An 18147-nucleotide genomic window follows, 5' to 3' on the forward strand; every position below is an offset into this window, starting at 1 on the left:
CCTGCCCGCCTCCAGCCAGGCTTTGGGCCAGCTTTGGGTCTGCCCCTGGGTGCAAGGGGCCCAGGGCTGGGGCATTTCTTTACACAGACAGGGGCTCCCTTGCAGGTGCTGGCTGGGGTCTCTTGAGCGGGGGGGGGGCCTCTGCGGTAGCATCTCAGTAGCGGACACCTTTCTAGGGTTTTTCTGAGGTGGGAGGATTTCCCTCGGGAATGGGGTGGAAGTTTCCTGGGCAGGGGTGGATTCTCAGGAGAGGAGTGGTGACTTGGCAGCTGGGGGTCTGCAGGCTGCATCCTGCCTGTTAGCGGGGGTGCTTGGCCCTGGGGGGATTAGGGGTGTATCTGCAAAATACATCAGGAGAAGCTCAGGGGTGAAAACTGGGGCCTTGGGAGCATTTGGGAGGTTTGTCATAGACTATAGAGTCTAGAGAATCTTAAAGACCCTGAGATACATTTAAGATATCAGAGAAACTCCCAAGGAGCAGGTCTTTTTAGGGGTGTCAAGAATCTGGGGACTTACTCCATGGAGATGATTTGGGGGCTAGCCAGAGTTTCAGAGAGGGGCTCGGGGAATCGGAGTGGAGGAAAACTCAAGATGGAGGAGTGGTGGGTTTTCCTTGGGGAAGGGTGGGGGTCTGGGTCTGGTGAGATAGGGGAACCCCAGAACTTGGGGTCTTAGAGTTCTCTGGAATGGCCAAGGGGCAGGATCTTTTTGAAACCTCTCAGGTCTGAGGGTGCCTCTCTCTGGACTGGGTGGTCCTAGACGGGCCTCAGGGGCAAAGCCTGGGCATAATTTCCAGTTTCTGGGGGAGGTCCCTGGGGGAGATTCCAGACTGAGGGAATCTCAAGGGCATCGGGCACTGGCATTGTCTCAGGTTCTGGGTAGCTCAGAGGGGAAGTTTGGGTCTGCGATTTGGGGGAGATGGTGCTCAAGGTTGGGGGAAGGCGGCATCTAGGGGGGTGGGGGCCCATGAGAGTGCTTAGGGTCTGGATGGGGTGACTCTTCTGGATTTAGAGTGCTCCCAGGAGGCACCCACGGTCAGATCAGTAGGGAAGCGGGGTCTTGGGTACTGGGGGTAGGGGTGGTGGGTCTCAAGATACAAGTACAGGAGGAATGTCTCTCATGTAGTGGGTGGAGGCCCTGAGGGGCTCAGGGTCACATCTGAGGGGGACTTTTTTAAGATTAGAAGGCCTCACAGGAGGGTTTCAGTGATGGATCGAGGGGAAACCGGGGTCTCAGGGATCCCGCAAAGGGCTCAGTTCTGGGTCCCGGGGGCACCCCCCCGGGGTGAGGGCCCACTACCTGGATGAACTGGATGGTCAGCGCGCTCTTGCCCACGCCGCCGCCGCCCACGACCACCAGCTTGTGTGTCTCGCTGGGTGGGGGGTCCCCGGGCCCCGGCCCCCCGCCCCGGGGCCGCCCCCGCCCTGTCCCGGACGCCGCCCCGCTGCTCATGTCGCCACCGCTGCCGCTGCCGCCGCTACCGCCTGGGGGGGAGCCGGGCGGGGCCTAGGGGCGGGCCACGCTAATAAGGCTACTGCATAATCATGAACTCCAGCAAGAAGGGCTAGTATCTCGGGACACTTAAGAAGGAGGCAAGGCCAGGGAAAAGGAGGAGCTATGATAATAAGAGTAGGGGAACGGCGTTCGCTGAGAAGGGGAATTCCAAATGGGGCGGGGACACGCTAATAAGAGAACTGGGCTCACCCCGAGCGGCGCCACGCGCTCTCGGCTGGCCGGCCGTCTGGGGGCGGGGATATGCTAATAAGCTCTCATTCTCTCTTCCCGATGGGTCGGGAAGATAGCTCGGGGTGGGGCTATGCAAAGGAGGAACCCCGTGATACAGTTTCTCAGGGCACCATTTCCGAGGCCTTGTTCCAGTAGGCGGAGCTCGCGGACTCGCGCGCGGCCGTATATAGGCGCGCTCCGAGAAAGTAGCAAGTCCTGAGGGGAAGCTCAACCTCCGTCCTGGGATCCTAGCCAAGCTCCCAACGCGGGCGTCTGGGCTGGATGCTGCAGGCTCCGCCCGCTAAGGGACCCAGGTTTCCGGTTCCCGCTGTCCCAGCCAAGCGGAAGACAGACTGGGAGGGAAGATGGGGCCCTGGAGGGGGGACAGCGGGTAACTGGGCAGGGAGGGGCCGTGAGATCACTGCATTCCTAATCCATGAGCCAGTTCGCCCAAGCCGGGATGCCTGGATTATGCCTGGTCTAGGGTCAGGATTTCTGGGTCTTAAGGAGGAGGAAGCTGAGAGCCCAGACCCCTAGGAATACCTAGGAGAGAATAGGGCTGGAAGCTTGGACTCCTGGGTCCCCAGAAGGAGGGGACCTGGAGGTCCTTACTACTAGGTTCGGTAAAGGAGGGAAGCTGAGGGCCCAGACTCTTGGATCCAGAGGTTGGAGAGGCTGGGGACCCAAAATTCTGGATCCGAGGGAGTTAGGATGGGGAACCCGAACACTCGGGTTAGTGTAAGGTAGTTGTTTGAGACCAGGAATGGTCTGAGGATGGCTTGAGGGCCCGACTCCTGGATTTAACAGGAAGGAGGGCTCGGCTTCTGAGTCCCAGGGAGGAGGGAAATGTGAGTCCGGACTCCTCTGTTCTGAGTGAGAGGAATCGGAATTTGGACTTTTTCTGTCCTAAATGAGGAGGATGCTGTAGGGCTGCGCTCCTTGGTTCTAAATTTAGAGAGAAATTGGTATCGGGATTCTGGGATCCCTAGAATGTGGGCGGGGCAACTCCCAGCCTGTCCTGTGTTGTTTTTTTTTTTTTTCCTACGGCCCACTCCTTGGAACTACAACTCCCTCGCATCTGTCACGCTGACCGCTCTTTCCGTCACTTCCTTTTCCGCCGCTCTTTCCGCGCGCGTGCTGGGTACTTTGGGGCCTAATCGCGGCCTACCGCAACCCCGCCCACTTCACCCCTCACCCCGCTTGCTGTCCCCGCGCAGCGGAGGCGACGCGCGGACTACGCCTCCCGGCGTGCGTCGCGCGCACCCGGCCTATGTGTCCTATTGGTTGCTGGGAAACTGAGTCCGGAGCCTTCCCACCAGCCTTCACGGCACCGTGCTCGATACTTGAAGTCCCGGCAAGCTCGGCGGTGTTTTAGCTCCACCCCTCTCCTCCCTCTGCTCGCGAGCCCCGCCCCAGCCCGCCCCGCCCCGCGCCGGGGCCGGAGCCGCAGCCCGAGCGGCGGGGTAAGATGGCGGCGGCGGTCCGGGCCGCGGGGCTCGGGCCTATCGGGGTGGGCGGGGCGGAGTCGGGTCGCTAGTTGTCCCGGGGTCCTCCCGGCACGCCGCAGGGCCTAGAGGGCTTAGCGGGTCGGCCTCGGGCCTGGTAGCGGCGGCGGCGCCTGGCGCCGAGCGGAGGGCCTTCTGAAGGCCCCGGGACGCGTCTGTGGTCCCGGGGGGCATCTACGGGGCGTCCCCGAGAGGATTGGGGGCGTCCACAGGGCCTGGACTGAGACTGAAGCCTGCCTTCCATCATATAGCTGGCTTGGGTCATTTTTGTAGGCACTGTTGATCGTCTTTATGAGCTGACCGGAGGCTAGGGTCTGTTTAGAGGGTTCTGGGGCCATCTTGAGATCTTGAGATATGTCCCGGGGTGAAGGTGATCTGCAAGAGCTGGGGAGTATCTGCAGAGCCAACTGTAGCGCCTAGGGTATGTCTGTTAGGGCTGGGAAGTGTCTACATGTGCTGACCTGAGGATGCGGCTCACCTACAGGGGTCTGGGGCCATATAGCTGGGCCTGGAAGAACTGTTCCAGGGATAGGAAGTCTTTTATAGATACCCAGAGGAGCGGGATGTACCCACGAAGGGAGAGAGGCAAATACTGAGATGTTCTGAGAGGCCTGGATGGGTCTCCAGCTGTCTGGGGAGTGTCTAGTCTGGGTGACAGGAGGCTGGGGGCAGTTAGAAGAACCTGGAACCATCTAGGTGGCTTTGAGTGTGACTGCAAATTCGAATGCCTTTGGGGGGGCCATATAATTGCATGGAGAATAAGACAATGAAGAGTATTGGAAAATTTGCCCAGGTGTATTGTACTTGCCCTTAGAAAGTAATTCAAATGCACAATGTTGAAAAATTCTGCGTGGCCCTGGGGCTACAGAGAGAGTTAGAATTAGTCCTCCTTGGTCTGGGAAAGTCTATAGGATCGTCTAGACTCATCTAGTGCTGTGCTTTTCAAACTCTTTTGACCTTGATCTACAGTGAGAAATACATTTTTTCATTGAGACCCAGTGTACACCGTCATATGAATTTCATACCCAAGTCCCATTAATTAGTATTTTCATTTACTTGTGATGTATTGTGAAGAATCTTCTACTGTGTTCGATTTGCTTTGATAACAAGCTATTTGTAAAGCACTGAACTGCTATCAAGTTTATAGTTTGGGAAACTGATCTAGAGGGACCTAGCAGCGTCTGCAGAGGCTTCTCAGGTATAAAAGACCTAAGGAGCCGGGGGTGTGTCTGCAAATCCCGGGGCATGTGTGAATGGGCAAGGGAGGATGTTCATTCTACAGAGCGTTTGGGGCTCTGTGGGTCTGTAGTCAGCACATCTTGATTAAGCTTCTCTTATGTGACAGCGCTGTTCTACATAGCGTGTGCTCCCCCCACCCCCACCCAGGTGCCGAAGAGCAGCGCCAGGGCTGGGAACTGTCCAGAGGGGCTTATCAGGGTGAGAGTTGTCTGTGGGAGTTCGGGAAGGAACTGCAGGCTCTTAGAGAGCCAGGAGGCAGCATGGGAGAGCTTTCTGAAAATCTGGTACGAGGGAGACCAGGGCCGAGATCTTTTTTTTTTTTTTTTGGCAGGTATGCAACCGAGAGTGTAGGGGAGACCGAAGTAGGGGAAACCTGGGCGTTAAAGGCCGATGATAGGGCTTCCCTGGTGGCGCAGTGGTTGAGAGTCCGCCTGCTGACGCAGGGGACACGGGTTCGTGCCCCGGTCCGGGAAGATCCCACGTGCCGCGGAGCGGCTGGGCCCGTGAGCCATGGCCGCTGAGCCTGCGCGTCCGGAGCCTGTGCTCCGAAACGGGAGAGGCCCGTGTACCGCAAAAAATATTGTTACTCTGTATATAGCCGATGATAATTATTGTTACTCTGTATTGTTACTCTGTGTCAGGAGTCTGTCTCCTTTCAATTCTCACAGGCTTTCTCTGACTTAGATACTCCTATTGGGCCCACTTAGAGCTAAGCAGACGGCGTTGAGGGTTAGGGGTTTTGAAGCTTTCTAGGAACTGTGGGACCAGATATTTATTGTCTTCAGAGTAGGAGACTTGACAGTTGCAGGGAAGCCTATAGCTGAAATCTTCGTATTTTCTGAAGCCCTAATCAAAATCCCCATCAGTCTGAAGAGTGATTTTTCACCTTCTGTATAACCTAAGAATTTCTGTGACATGGCAAAGCCTTGCGCCGCACTTCCACACAAGGGGCAGACAGGTGATCGGAGGGTGCTCCCTGCAGCGTCTAGTGGACAGCATTCCTGAAGTTCGTGTTTTCGTTTTCAAAGTGGCGTACTGGTTTTGTAGCTCATTCTATTATAGCTCCATCCTCTGTGTGTAAATACATTTTGTTGGGTCCCTCACCATCGAGGAGAATCGATGCTTTAGGAAGTGGCGTGGTGTTTGAGGCGCACCCAGCACACTGGCACGTATCTCGGTTTGGGAAAGGTGGGTTTATGAGACTTCGGGGCAGTGTTTGAAATCACAACTCAACAGAAAAGAGTCTTGGCTCCCGTGAAGGCAGGCTCCCGTGAGGTCTTAAAGGGGGAAGGTGCGGGAACTGGGGAGGGGTGTGTGGAAATAGGCCGGGAAGGCCTCCCTTTGGCAGAGGAGGCAACAAATTCAGACAAGGGAAGAGGGTTGCTCCAGTCCCTCTAGTGTCTGCACTGGGCCTGGTACTTGCCCGGGCCTGGGATGCGGTGGAGGAGAGGAGGGATGCTGAAGGGGATACAGTGTTGGAGGCCCCTGAGGTCTTCATGTCCGTCCTCTCCTTCTGCCACCTGGCACCACCGTGCCCTGCCCACCAGCCTCTACTCCAGACTCTCCCCCGCCTCCACCACCAGGTGACCATGGAGGAAGAAGATGAGTCTCGAGGGAAGACAGAGGAGTCAGGCGAGGATCGGGGTGACGGTCCGCCAGACAGAGACCCTACGCTTTCTCCTTCTGCTTTTATCTTGGTGAGGCAGCCAGACGCCTGGGGCCGAGGGAGGGAGGGGCCGGGAGTCCAGATTCCAGGGCCCTGACTCCTGGACCCTTGGGAAAGGAGGGGTTGGGGGGCCAGGACTCTTGGCCTGTCTGTAGGGTTTGAGTCTGGTTGTAGGGGTGTCTGGAATGGCTGTCTCCCAGCAGCAGAGCTTGTGACCTTCCGCATGCATCCCCTGACTGGTCTTTCTTTCCACCCCCTTCACCCTCACTTTTCCTTCAGCGGGCCATTCAGCAGGCTGTGGGAAGTTCCCTGCAGGGGGACCTGCCAAATGATAAAGGTATGACAGCTTCTGGTTCTTCCCAGCCCCCTGCCCCATCTCTGCATTCTTTCTCCTAATCTCATTCATATACGCTTTCCCGAGGCCTCCTGGGTGCCACCCTTGTGCTGGCACAGGGAGCCCAAGATGGGTTGGACTCCGTGGCCATCTTGGAGGGGCTCACAGTCTGGCAGAGGGGAGACACAGTCCCAGCACAGAGGTAGCCCGAGGCACCGTGAGAGGGCAGGAGGCCCAGCTAAGCTGGTGTGGAGGGAGATGGGGTCCAGGAAGGCTTCAGTGAGGAGGTGACAGGGGACCTGTGTCTCTAAGGCTGTTGAGCATTGTCTGGTGAAGAGGAAAGCCTGATAGGTGGGGGCGGCACCAGCAGGCACACAGCACAGGGACCACGTTGCTGGACCGAGTTGTGGGTCTTTGGGGCTGGTGGGCAGAGGATGTTGGTGGGAAGGGAAGCAGGATTGCTCCATGGGGACTGGGTCACAGCAAGGCTTAAAGGCCAAACTGACTTGTCTGGACTTCATCCTGAGGGTGGCTGGGAGGACAAATGGGTGAGAGAGTTGGTGCCTCAAAAGGGTGTTGGGAAGTCCTTCTGGGACCCAGGTTGGGAAGCGGTTGGATGGAGGCCGGGAGAGTAGGCAGGAGCTTGGTACCTTTGTCAAGAGCTAGGCAGGCGCTTTTTCCTCTGCCAAGCAAGGTCTCTGCAACTAGTCCCCTGTCTCCAACCCCCCATGCAAATCTCTCTCCAGATGGTTCTCGGTGTCATGGCCTTCGATGGAGGCGCTGTCGGAGCCCACGTTCAGAGCCCCGTTCCCAGGAATCAGGGGGAACTGACACGGCTTCTGTGAGTAAGAAGAGGGGCCTAGGGACCTGGACTTCTGGGGCTGGGGGAGGAAGCTCACTGGGGCCTGGATCCCTGAAATGGGGAAATGGAGTTGGGGACCCAGGCTCCTGTGTCTGGGGTGCTGATTGGGGGCAGTGTTGGAGGCTCTGAGGCCTGGTCCCTTGGGTCCTGGAGGCAGTCAGGTTGAAGAGTCAGTTGGATCCTCGTGTTCTCATGGGGTCTCAGATGTCTGGGTTACTGAGAGCTTAGGGCCTGTGTGGGCCCTCACACAAGCAGGGACAGGGTGGAGCCCCTCCTGGCCTATTCCAGGTGTTGGACGTGGCTGCCGATGGCCTCCTCGCAGGGCTGGTGAGTATCCTGGATCCCCCGGATACCTGGGTTCCCAGCCACCTGGACCTGCGGCCTGGCGAGTGAGTATCTGGGCAGCTGGAGTGGGAGAGGCCCCTGGCGTGGGAGTCGGACGCACCTCTGAGGCTCACTCACCCCCTGTCTTGCAGAAGCGAGGACATGCTGGAGCTGGTGGCCGAGGTCCGAATTGGGGACAGGGATCCAGTCCCCCTTCCTGTACCCAGCCTGCTGCCCCGTGTCAGGGCCTGGAGGACGGGCAAAACGGGTATGTGGGACCAGGGCTGAGTTGGCAGGCAGTCAGCCTCGGCGTCGCGTGAGCGTTAGCTGTTGTTGGTAGTAGTAGCGGTGCTGAGTACGTCATTTAGACAAAATCTGTACTGTCATGTCTTTCTTCTGTTAGACTTAAGTAAAGGCTGTATGCACGTGCAGATGTAATTAAAGTTAAAACTGACGTGAGAGCTACCATGTGGGAGCAGTTAGCGTGCGTCCGGGGCTTCTGAATATCAGTGTAACTGCGTTAGGAATTCGTCTCCCCAGGACGGGGGACTGTCAGCGTCTCCGACTCCAGGAAGAGAAGAGTCTGAAAGAGGGAAGTCTCTTGCTCGAGGTGGCACAGCCAGTTGCTTAGTGGTGGCCCTGAGCCTGGGGCCTTCTGTGTGTAAAGTGCAAGTTTTTGACTTCTGCGATGTGCACCTGCCCAAGGGAGAGTCTGCTCCCTAGCCCCGCTGCACACGGTGGTAAGCCCCTGAGCAGTGTAGAGCAGAGGGTCTCAAACTCGAAAGGGCATCAGAATCACCACGGAGGACTTGTTAATCCACAGGTCACTAGGCCCATCCCCAGGGTTTCTGATGCAGCAGGCCTGGAGTTGGTAGGGCCCTGGGATTTGCATTTCTAACTAACTCCCCAGTGATGCTGCTGCAGATCCCCCGGGACCCTGATGAGAACCCTGGGTTTAGACTTCCCTTCTGCCACGTAATATCTGGGGAGGGGTGGAGCGGAGAGGAAGACGTAGCAGGAGGTCAGCTACGAGCAACTGTTCTGCCAGAGGCTTGCACACCCTCTGAACCAGTTCTCGTTTTCCTTGTCCTTTTTTTTTAAGATTTAACTTTATGTATTTTTGGCTGTGTCGGGTCTACGCTGCTGCGCGTGGGCTTTCTCTAGCTGTGGCAAGCAGGGGGCCACTCTTCACTGCAGTGGTGGCTTCTCCTGTTGGTGGAGCACCGGCTCTAGGCGCGTGGGCTTCAGTAGTTGTGGCTCACGGGCTCTAGAGCGCAGGCTCAGTAGCTGTGGCGCACGGGCTTAGTTGCTCCGCGGCATGTGGGATCTTCCCAGACCAGGGCTCGAACCCGTGTCCCCTGCATTGGCAGGCGGATTCTTAACCACTGCGCCACCAGGGAAGTCCCATCCTCGTCCTTTCTTTTTTCTCACAGATCTGGGGTGACTTACTTATCCTTTAGGCTCAGGGGACATGGTGCCTGGGGCCTACCATGCTCTTAGGGGGCTGCCACACTCTTAGGGGCCCACAAAAGTATTTTCATTTCTTTTATTATTTTTTAAAATTTTATTTATTTATTTGGCCGTACCGCATGGCTTGTGGGATCTCAGTTCCCCAACCAGGGATTGAACCGGGCCTCAACAGTGAAAGCCCAGAATCCTAATGACTAGGCCACCAGGGAACTCCCGCTTCATTTCTTTTAAAACCAGAAGCCATAGGGGATAAGTAAACGAGTGAGCGGGACAGGGTTCCAATCAAATGTTATTTACAAAAACAGGTGATGTGTGGGATTTGGCCCTTGGGCTTTAAGTGCTATCCGTAGCTGCGTCTGGAACCTAATAGCTGTTTTCAGCAGGACTCTGGGGTTATGTTTTGGGTTTTTGTTGTTGTTGTTGTTTTAAAATATTTATTTATTTTGGCTGTGCCAGGTCTTAGTTGTGGCGTGCGGGATTTTTTTTTTTTTTTTTTTTTTTTTTTTAGTTGCAGCATGAGGACTCTTAGTTGCGGCATGTATACGGGATATAGTTCCTCGACCAGGGATCAAACCCGGGCCCCCTGCATTGGGAGCACGGAGTCTTACCCACTGGACCACCAGGGAAGTCCCTATGTTTTGTTTTCTTATTCCAAGTGTTTTTTGGTCTTCGTTTGGAAAATACTAAGAACGCAAGAAGAACTCACCCATAGTCCTTTAAAAAAAACTATTTATAAGGAAGCGGATGTCTCGAGTTTGCAGACTGCTACGATCTGCAGACGTGGTTTTTGCCTCAGGTGGTGGTAATAACAGCCCGGGTAGTCAGAGTTTGTGCTCAGCAAGTCCTTGAAGGCAGGGATTTTTGTCTCTTGTTTGCGGTTCTGTTCTATACCCCAAGCCGCGTCTGTCAGATTGATGATCAGAAAAAATGTGTTGAATGAATGAGCAAACTCCCCTTTTATAGATGAGGAAACCAAGGCAGACAGCAGTTGAGTTGCTTGCCCTCGGGCATATTGCCGGAGAGGGCTGGAGCCTGGGATCCGGGTGGGGAGGTGGCTCTGGTGCTGCCTTCTTAGCCTCGGGCTTCCCTGGCATTGTTCATGTGACCATGCCGGTGTCCTTGTTGGGGCAGGATCCTGGCAGTTACATGTGGTTGAGAGAGTGGCCTCCGGACTCTGATGTGTGTGTCTGAATCCTGGCCCGGTCATCCGCCCCGGGGGCAGCCTCTATCAGTTGTTTCCACATGTGTGACTTGTGGTGCCGAGACCGTGGAGTGCTTCGAAAGCAAGGTCTCGGGAGGGCGGACAAAATTACGGAGGACAGCACGATGCCTGGCCCGGTCAGTGATGTCTGAGTCCCAAGCAGATGTCGCCCCTGGGATGGGGCTCATCACAGAGTGGCGGGGGCACGGTGAGGACTCGGGCTCTCAGGGCTCACCAGCTCTGCCACTTTCTGACTCTGGAGAGGGAGTTTCACCTTCTCAGCCTCACGTTAGGCCTCCTGTACAAAGGGATAGATTCCCTCAAGAGGCAGCCAGCTCATCAGGCCAGGGCTTGACCCCTGCAGGTGATCCTAGGTTGGAACCCTGGCTCTCCCATCCCAGCCTGTGCCTCCTGCAGGAACATCACTGCTGTCATTGGTCAGGGCGGTCTTGGGCCGCAGGCCAGCTTACATCTCCAGATATGAGAGTGCGGGCTCGGAGGCCACACTGACCGAGTTTGCATCCTGACTCCCCCCTGCTGACTGTGCTCTAGGGGAAGATGCCACAGCTCTCTATGCTGCAGTTTCCTCCTGGGACCCCGGGTCGCAGTACCTACAGCGTGGAGCGTAGGTACTGTTGTTAGGAGCATCTTATGTGTTGACACACGTGAAGCACTGGAAGCAGTGCCTGCTGGTGTGGCGAGTGCTGAGCGAGGGGGACCAGCAGATGGGGTGCTGACCTGCCTGCGGGCCCCTCCGCTGCACTGGGACAGGCACCTGACCGCCACCCTGTCTCCGCTCTTCCTTTGCAGTTTCTCCGCAGTCTCACTCTTCTCGACCCACCTGTGCCCGCCACCTCCTCACCTTGGGCACTGGAGACGGGGGCCCTGCTCCGCCCCCTGCCCCCTCCTCTGCCTCCTCTTCGCCTTCCCCTTCCCCCTCATCATCCTCCCCTTCCCCGCCTCCCCCTCCACCACCCCCGGCCCCCCCGGCCCCTCCTGCACCCCGGTTTGATATCTATGACCCCTTCCACCCCACCGACGAGGCCTATTCCCCACCGCCTGCTCCAGAGCAGAAGTACGACCCCTTCGAGCCCACTGGCTCCAACCCCAGCTCATCGGCGGGGACCCCCTCACCTGAGGAGGAGGAGGAGGAGGAAGAGGAGGAGGAGGAGGAAGAGGAAGAAGAGGAGGAGGAAGCCCTGTCCCAGAGCATCAGCCGCATCTCAGAGACCCTGGCGGGCATCTACGACGACAACAGCCTGAGCCAGGACTTCCCAGGTGACGAGAGCCCCGGCCCGGACCCCCAGCCCCTGCAGCCGACTCCAGCCCCTGGCACACCGCCCCAGGCCGACTCCACCCGGGCCGACGGAGCCACCCGCCGGCGCGTCTTTGTGGTGGGGACTGAGGCGGAGGCCTGTCGGGAAGGCAAGGTCTCCGTGGAGGTGGTGACGGCCGGTGGCGCCGCCCTCCCGCCCCCTCTGCTGCCACCGGGCGACTCAGAGATTGAGGAGGGCGAGATTGTCCAGCCTGAGGAGGAGCCCAGGATGGCGCTCTCCCTCTTCCGGGCCGGCGGCCGGGCCGCACGACCCCCTCCGGCGGCCCCGGCCCCCGCTGCGGCCCAGCCCCCGCCCCCGCCGCCCGCCCCCCGGGCCCCCGAGGGGGACGACTTCTTGTCTCTGCACGCGGAGTCCGACGGCGAGGGCGCCCTGCAGGTGGACCTTGGGGAGCCGGCCCCCGCCCCGCCCACTGCGGACGCGCGCTGGGGCGGCCTGGACCTGCGCCGCAAGATCCTGACCCAGCGGCGCGAGCGCTACCGGCAGCGCTCGCCCTCCCCGGCCGCCGCCCCCGCCTCCGCTGCCCCCACTGGCCCGCCCACCCGCAAGAAGTCGAGGCGGGAGCGCAAGAGGAGCGGCGGCGAGGCCAAGGAGGCCGCCTCGTCCTCCTCCGGCGCTCAGCCCGCCCCGCCGGCCCCGGCCTCCCCCTGGGACTCCAGGAAGCACCGCTCCCGGGACCGCAAGCCGGGCTCCCACGCCTCGTCGTCCGCGCGCCGCCGCTCGCGGTCCCGCTCCGCCCGCCGCCGCTCGCGGAGCACCGACCGGCGCCGCGGGGGCAGCCGCAGGTCCCGGTCTCGGGAGAAAAGGCGGCGGCGGCGGCGCTCGAACTCCCCGCCCCCGGCCACCTCCTCGTCGTCGTCTTCCAGGCGCGAGCGGCACCGCGGCAAGCACCGGGATGGCGGCGGCAGCAAGAAGAAGAAGAAGCGGTCGCGGTCCCGGGGCGAGAAGCGGTCTGGGGACAGTGAGAAGGGCCTTGCCCCGGCCCAGCCGCCCTCCGGCTCCACCTCCTTGGGCGGAGAGCGAGACAGCCGCCGCCGGGGGGCCGTGCCGCCCTCCATCCAGGACCTCACGGACCACGATCTCTTTGCCATCAAGCGGACCATCACCGTGGGCCGGCCGGACAAGCCTGACCCCCGAGGCCCCTCACCGGCTCCGGCCTCATCGCCCAAGCGCGAGGTTCTATACGACTCCGAGGGACTGAGCGCCGAGGAGCGGGGAGGCAAGAGCAGTGAGAAGGACCGGCGCCGCTCTGGGGCGGCCTCCTCCTCCTCTTCCTCCCGGGAGAAGGGATCACGGCGGAAGGCACTGGATGGGGGGGATCGGGACCGGGACAGGGACAGAGATAGGGACAGGGACAGGTCATCCAAGAAGGCCCGGCCCCCCAAGGAGTTGGCGCCCTCTTCAGGGCCCCCGCCAAAGCCACCTGTCAGCAGCGGCTCAGGCTCCTCGTCCTCGTCGTCCTCCTCATCCTCCCGGAAGGTGAAGCTACAGTCCAAGGTGGCCGTTCTGATCCGAGAGGGTGTCAGCAGCACCACATCAGCCAAGGAGGCCACGTCTGCTGGCCTGGGCTCCATCGGAGTCAAGTTCAGCCGAGACCGAGAGAGCCGCTCCCCCTTCCTCAAGCCGGATGAGCGGGCCCCTACTGAGGTGGCCAAAGCAGCTCAGGGCAGCACCAAGCCCAAAAAGACCAAGGTCAAGGCCAAGGCTGGGGCCAAGAAAGCCAAGGGGACCAAGGGAAAGACCAAGCCATCCAAGACCAGGAAAAAGATCCGCAGCGGTGGGGGCGGTGGCGGTGGCGGCAGTGGCCCTGCGACGCTGAAGAAGTCCAAGGCGGACAGCTGCAGCCAGGCGGCGGGAGCCAAAGGGGCCGAGGAGACTTCCTGGTCCGGGGAAGAGCGGGCAGCGAAGGCCCCTAGCACCCCGCCCCCCAAGGCGGCCCCTCCACCCCCTGCTCTCACGCCCGACTCGCAGACTGTGGATAGCAGCTGCAAGACACCTGAGGTCTCCTTCCTGCCAGAAGAGGCCGCTGAGGAGGCTGGAGTCCGAGGTGGGGCGGAGGAGGAGGAGGAGGAAGAGGAGGAGGAGGAGGAGGAGGAGGAGGAGCAGCAGCCGGCCACCAGCACGGCCACCAGCACGGCTGCGGCCGCTCCCAGCACCGCCCCTAGTGCGGGGTCCACGGCTGGCGACTCGGGGGCGGAGGATGGGCCAGCCCCCCGTGTCTCCCAGCTGCCCACGCTGCCCCCACCCATGCCCTGGAACCTGCCCGCTGGTGTAGACTGCACTACCAGCGGTGTCCTGGCCTGTGAGTGTCCCCTGGGGGGGCCGGGGCACATTAGGGTGGACAGACAGGATCAGGGAGGAGGTCATGTGGGGACAAACTTGGAGGCAGTGGAGATACCTTGGAAGGGGTGGGTATAGTGACCAGGACTGGGAGGGCCTTGGGTGGGTAAGGGCCAGTCAGGGTCTGTCCAGAAGGCTCCACGATGTTTGGGTGCACTGGGAGAGCACTGGGCAGATGGGAGCAGCGGGCAGCCAGTTGAGCAGAGACTGGAGGAGTGGGGTGTGTCCTGGGGTCCACCTAGAGGTAGACTGGGGTAGGCTTGGTGGAGGGACCGGAATCGGGGAGCAGGGAGCAGTGTCCTTTAAGGGATGGCAGGAGCCTTTGCTAGACTGCAGAGGTGGGGAGAGAGGCTACAGGGGCTCGGGACCAACTCGTCACTGTGTGACCCTGGCCACACACCACCCCCACCCCTGCCCCACACACACCTTGAGTCCTAAGAACATACAGGGTGTGGGCTGGTTCTCTTGGTGGCTGAGGCCCCTTTTCCCAGTTATGAGCCTGAGACCTTATAGCCTGTCTGGGGGCCCGGGGCGGGAGGTGGCACGTGGCTGGGTGAGGGTCACCCTCTTGTCTTGCGTCAACTCCCGATCCTTGTCGTCCACTCTCCACCTACTGCAGTGACTGCACTTCTCTTCAAGATGGAAGAAGCCAATCTGGCAAGCCGAGCAAAGGCCCAGGAGCTGATCCAGGCCACCAACCAGGTGGGCTTCCTTGGGGAAGAGTCCCCGCAGCCCCTTCTCTTGTCCCCTGTTTCGGGTTAGGAGAGGAACTTCAGCTCCCAGCAGGCTTTGGGGCAAGGTATCTGCCAGAAGAGGAGCCTGTTGCCTCTGGGACTGTTGGGAAATCAGGGTGGGAATAGGGGTACATGTTCCGTCCTCCCCTCCACCTCCCTTTGCTTATCCTCCAACCTTTTCCCACAGATCCTCAGCCACAGGAAGCCCCCCTCAAGTCTGGGGGTGACGCCAGCTCCTGTGCCCACCTCTCTGGGTCTGCCCCCTGGCCCCTCCAGCTACCTGCTCCCTGGCAGCCTCCCCCTGGGGGGCTGTGGCTCTACCCCTCCCACCCCCACTGGGCTGGCTGCAGCGTCTGACAAGAGAGAGGGCAGCAGCAGCTCCGAGGGACGTGGTGACACAGACAAGGTGAACTGGGCTTGGGAGAGGTGGGTTAGTGGTGACAGTTTTGCAGAGAACGCAGGCAGATACTGAGATGCAGGGGCCCGAGGAGAATGCCAGAGACTGATGCCAGCAGATGAGGACTTAGATAAAACTGAAATCACTAAATTGTAAGGAACTAAACTTTCACTTGATTAGGTGATTGGGAAAGGGGTGCTAGACAGGTTTTTAAAGAATTTCGTATAGAGATGGGATGGAGGTAGGGAGAGAAAGAAAGAAATAGATATGGATATAAACACACGCATGTTTATACATATACCTACTACAGTCTACTCTTTGGTCATCTATACCTCTCTCTCTCACCCCGATCTTTTTGTGTAAGGGGGGCTCGGGGTGGTTTACAAACAAAAAATCAAGCATCTGTTCCTGGACGGAGGGAGGAAGAATGGGTGCAGGGCAAACAGGCCCCCCCTCCCCCCACTACATCTGGCTCCTCCTCCTGGGCCTTGGGGCTGTGTACCTTTTGGGTGGGTCTGGTTGCTGGTCGCTATGGCCCTGTCACCAGATGATGGCTTTGCTCACCCTTTTCGCACCCCACATACAGAGCCAGAAGGAAAGCAGAACAAATCCCCGTGTTATAAGCCCCGTATAAACGGAGGTGGGGCCACAGCTTTGATGTGTACTTGTCCATGGCCTGTGCCATGGGCTGCGGGACAGGGACAGTACAGGCCCTGAGACGAGCAGCAGGTCCCTGTTCCGCCAGTGAGGCTGCCCTGTCTGTTCTCTGCCAACGTCCTCTCTCTCCACATATGAGACGGGTGCAGGACACAATCCCTTTCTCTTGGCCGCATATTTAGAAACCCACTCCTGTGGGGCTAGGGAGGCCTGAAGAGTCCCCCCGAGGTGGCCGTGGCTCCCCCAGCAGCTCACCCAACAGTTGGCATTCGTGTTTCATGGGAGATATTGGCCCTGAAGGCTGGGGTGTCCTGCCCTTCCCAGGCCTCAGTTTACCTGCCCCCATCTTCTCTGGGATGGTAGGGAACAGCCGCCTGGCTCAGGTCTGTCTCCCTACCAGACTGTAAGGGCAGGGGACACATGGGTCCTGGTCATGGACGCCTGGGACAGCCCAGGGTCCATCCTGGAGGAGATGCTAGTGACATTGAGAGGCCCAGGCCTGGCCTGGGGTCTGGGGCGACTGTAGCAAGGGGAGAACAGGGCAGACCCTAAGCAGGATTTCCATCTCTGGGAGTAGCTGGATGGTCAAGAAGTCTGAGCTTGTGGGCAGGTGAGTGGAGGTAGGGGTTCTACAGTAACTCACCTGGCCTTTGCTGTCCCTTCTTCCCACTGTCGCCACCCCCGCCAGTATCTGAAGAAGCTGCACACGCAGGAGCGGGCAGTAGAGGAGGTGAAGCTGGCCATCAAGCCGTATTATCAGAAGAAGGACATCACCAAGGAGGAGTACAAGGACATCCTGAGGAAGGCCGTCCACAAGGTGGGGCCCAGAGGGGGACAAGATGTGCAGAGGTGGGGAGAGGATGAGACGGAGTGCTGGACGTGAGCAGACAGGCGTACAGAGATGGGGAGACAGAGGGGCAGTGGGTCACTCTGGAAGGCGAGAGGGTGACAGGATGCCTCAAGCCCACCTGGGCCTGTTCTGCTGGCATCAGGGGGACAAGTAGGGACGTTGGCCTGGATTTTGGCGGAGGGGTTCCCATCCCAGTCCCCAGCTGTGCTCAGCAGTCCAGGTGCAGGGGACCATGGGGGCTGGCAGTGACTGCAGCTGCCCCTTGCCCCCCAGATCTGCCACAGCAAAAGTGGGGAGATCAACCCGGTGAAGGTGAGCAACCTGGTGCGCGCCTACGTCCAACGCTACCGCTACTTCCGCAAGCACGGCCGCAAGCCAGGGGACCCTCCGGGGCCCCCACGGCCGCCCAAGGAGCCGGGACCCCCTGACAAGGGCGGCCCGGGCCTGCCCCTGCCCCCTCTCTGAGATCCCCAGCCGCCCCTTTCCTCCTTCGCTGTCTCTCTGGAATTCTGGACATATTTATGGCTCTGCCTCCCTACGTCCCTCCCCTGTCAGTGGGATGATTGGGGGAGGGTTGCTGCGGGAAAGAGGAGAGCCCCCTGCCCAGCCCCACTGCCATCTCCCTCGCCCCAAGCCTGTGCCCATTGCCCCTCCCCTCTGTTCGTGCCCCTACCCCAGTTTCATTAAAGATTTCATGAAATGTTACCCCTGAGCCCCAGGACTTTTAGCCCTTTCTTTTCAGAGTCCAGTTTGGGAAAGGGTTGGGGAGGAGCCTTGGCCCAAGCGTGAGGGTGGTTAGCGGGGAAGTAGACGGTGTGACTTGGGAAAAGTGCATTCCTCTCACTGGGCCTGTTTCTTCGTCTATAAAGTGGGTGTTGTGAGGATTAAGAAAGACGCAGGCGGTGAAGCACTTCGAACCGGACCTGGCACATAGGAAGCCGTTGCTACTGATACAGAGTGGTGGTGATGGGAGGGAGAGGTCCCTGCCCCACCTGACCAGTGTCTGCCCAGCTCAGGGCGTCTAGGTGCTATTTGTCTAACCTTGGAATTGCCCCAGAAACAGGATCTTTGTCCTCCATTCAGTTTTTTTTTTTTTTTTTACCAGTCCTGTGAGGCTGGGGTGATCTAATTGACTCCCCCGAGATGGAGAGGGAAACTGAGGCATGGAGCAGCAAGGGCCACACAGTGAATCAGGGCTGTGCTGGCCTCCATCAGTCCCTGTTACCCAGAACCCAGGCGCGGTGAGGAGAGGTGGGTGCAGCCAGGCTGCGGGGGGAGGGTGGGTTCCGATTGGGGGTGGGCTCAGAATTCCTTTACAACTGGCCCTCGCAGGCCCACATGGAGGGGAGCCCAGGGCCCGGAAAGGAGAAGGACTTGCCTGAGGTCACCTAGCAGGAGTTGGGAGGGGACCCAAGGCCCCTGACAGGCAGGACAGGCAGGCGAAAGGCTCTGTGCTTACTGGACGTCGGCCTGAACTGTTCATAGGCAAGACGGGCGTTCCAGAGTGAG

At 59.4% G+C, this 18147-nt stretch overlaps 2 protein-coding genes across 2 annotated transcripts in view; one reads left to right on the plus strand and one right to left on the minus strand.

Annotated features, from left to right (window-relative positions):
- The window catches only part of RRAS (RAS related), a 2691-nt gene extending 1205 nt beyond the window's left edge, over positions 1-1486 (minus strand). Inside the window, exon 1 of the mRNA XM_082861924.1 lies at positions 1300-1486. Within this exon, the coding sequence (XP_082718050.1) occupies positions 1300-1452 (153 nt within the window). The 5' untranslated portion in view covers positions 1453-1486. The remainder of the gene's footprint in view (positions 1-1299) is intronic.
- A 4533-nt stretch (positions 1487-6019) lies between these two features.
- On the plus strand, positions 6020-17300 carry SCAF1 (SR-related CTD associated factor 1). Its single transcript, XM_082861868.1, has 10 exons — positions 6020-6166; positions 6415-6472; positions 7216-7310; positions 7620-7720; positions 7808-7923; positions 11137-13962; positions 14620-14702; positions 14922-15140; positions 16477-16605; positions 16912-17300. Exons 1-10 carry the CDS (start codon positions 6059-6061, stop codon positions 17101-17103), a joined length of 3927 nt encoding a protein of 1308 aa, XP_082717994.1. The 5' UTR covers positions 6020-6058; the 3' UTR covers positions 17104-17300.
- Positions 17301-18147: the final 847 nt, after the last annotated feature.

This window comes from Leucopleurus acutus (genome assembly GCF_964270905.1).
Source record: "Leucopleurus acutus genome assembly, chromosome: 20".
Classification (NCBI taxonomy): Eukaryota; Metazoa; Chordata; class Mammalia; order Artiodactyla; family Delphinidae; genus Leucopleurus; species Leucopleurus acutus.